Consider the following 1,552-nt stretch of genomic DNA (forward strand, 5'->3'; position numbering starts at 1 on the left):
TTGGAAAACTCTTCCCAACTTCCTACCCCCGCCCCCTCCCCGATTGGATCCCGCGGAGCTCCCAAACCGAGGCTGCAAAATTCCCTCTCCCCCATCCCCCCAAATATCCTCCCGAACCCTTTTCCCAGCTCTTCCCAACCTCAGGAATGACTCTGGAATTCCTTCTTCGCTCCCGACCCCTCGATGTCCCAAAAAAGCCGCCTCTTAATTAGGATTTGGATTTATTTTCCAAGTTTTCCGCCTCATTTACAGTATTTTACAGCTCGGGGGGGGGGGGGGGGAATCCCAAACCCATCCCACCGGGATTCGGGAACCGATCCCGCTCCCCGCGCCCACCCAAGGGCTCCACCCCTTCCCCCCATCCCTAATTCCCGCCCTCTCCCCGCCCCTAAATCCCGGGATAACCAGGAGGGATCTCCCAGGGAATCACGGGGGAGAGGGAGGGGCAGGAAAGCTCCGGGAACGATGGGGGCGGGAAGGAGGAAAAAATCCCAAATTTTGGGGGATTTTTCCCGCGGGACGCTGAAGCTCCGGGTGGGGGGGTGAGGTGGAATTCCCGGCGGGAATTTTCCCGCTCAGTGCCCCTTCTTGGAGGCGCTTTTCCCGATGGTATTCCTGAAAAGCGTCACCAGCGGGGTCCGGCCCTTCTCCGAGCCCATGAACCCCCCGTAGCGCTTCTCCAGCGGCGATTCCCACCGGGATTTCCCCTCTTCCCGCTTTTCCCCCTCCTCTTCCTCGTCCCCGAGCTCCCGGCGGAATTCCAGCGGGAATTCCTGCGCCTCCTCCTCCTCCTCCTCCTCCACGCCGTTGGGATAGACCTTGACGGGTCTCCTCTTGCGCCCCACGGGTTTTCCCCATCGGAAATGCTCCATGGAATACGAGCGCTTCCCGTCCTCCTTCCCGCCGGGAACGGGGTTGGCTCCCGGCTCTTCCCGCCGCTGGGAATTCGGGAGGTTCCCGGCTCCCTCTTCCCGCTTGGAAGTGCCGCTGCTGGAGCTGTTCCCGTGGGCGCGGCCGAATTTATTCCATCGGAAGTGGCTCATGACGTACCTGCGGATGCTCTCGGAGAGCGGCTGGAATTGCCCATTCCCGGGAAAAAGCGGCGCTTCCAAGGAAAGGTCGGCTCGGCACGCGGCGGCGCATTCCTGGATTAAAGGAAAGGTGGGAATTCCATGAGGAGGGGGAGTGGGATGCTCCAAAGGGAGCCTGGGATGAGGGAGGAAAGGGACATCTGGATTGTGGGAGAGTCCCGAGTGTTGGGAGTTTTCCAGGGAATCCTGGAGTCGTGGGATGGGTTGGGTGGGAAGGGACCTTGGAGGTCATGGAATTCCGACCCCGGCGTCTCCCGCTATCCCAGGGAATCCAACCTTTCCTTGGACACTCCAGGGATCCAGGGGCAGCCACAGCTTCTCTGGGAATTCCAACCCAGCCGGGAATTCCTTCCCAATCTCCCCCCCATCTCTCCCCTTTCCCAGTGGGATCCATTCCCTGGGTCCTGTCATTCCAGGCCCTGATCCCCAGTCCCTCTCCAGCTCTCCTGGAGCCCCTTCAG

The 1,552-nt window shown here is 61.0% G+C and overlaps 1 protein-coding gene across 1 annotated transcript; it reads right to left on the reverse strand.

The window, feature by feature from the left end:
• Positions 1-455: 455 nt before the first annotated feature.
• Positions 456-1,206, reverse strand: POMC (proopiomelanocortin; the record flags this gene model as incomplete). The annotated part of the gene is made up of 1 exon (XM_027708600.1): positions 456-1,206. A coding segment is annotated over one exon (631 nt), but the record flags the coding sequence as incomplete, so codon positions are not given.
• Positions 1,207-1,552: the final 346 nt, after the last annotated feature.

The sequence above is a fragment of the Neopelma chrysocephalum genome, unplaced genomic scaffold (assembly GCF_003984885.1).
Source record: "Neopelma chrysocephalum unplaced genomic scaffold, ASM398488v2 Primary Assembly neopelma1_96384, whole genome shotgun sequence".
Classification (NCBI taxonomy): Eukaryota; Metazoa; Chordata; class Aves; order Passeriformes; family Pipridae; genus Neopelma; species Neopelma chrysocephalum.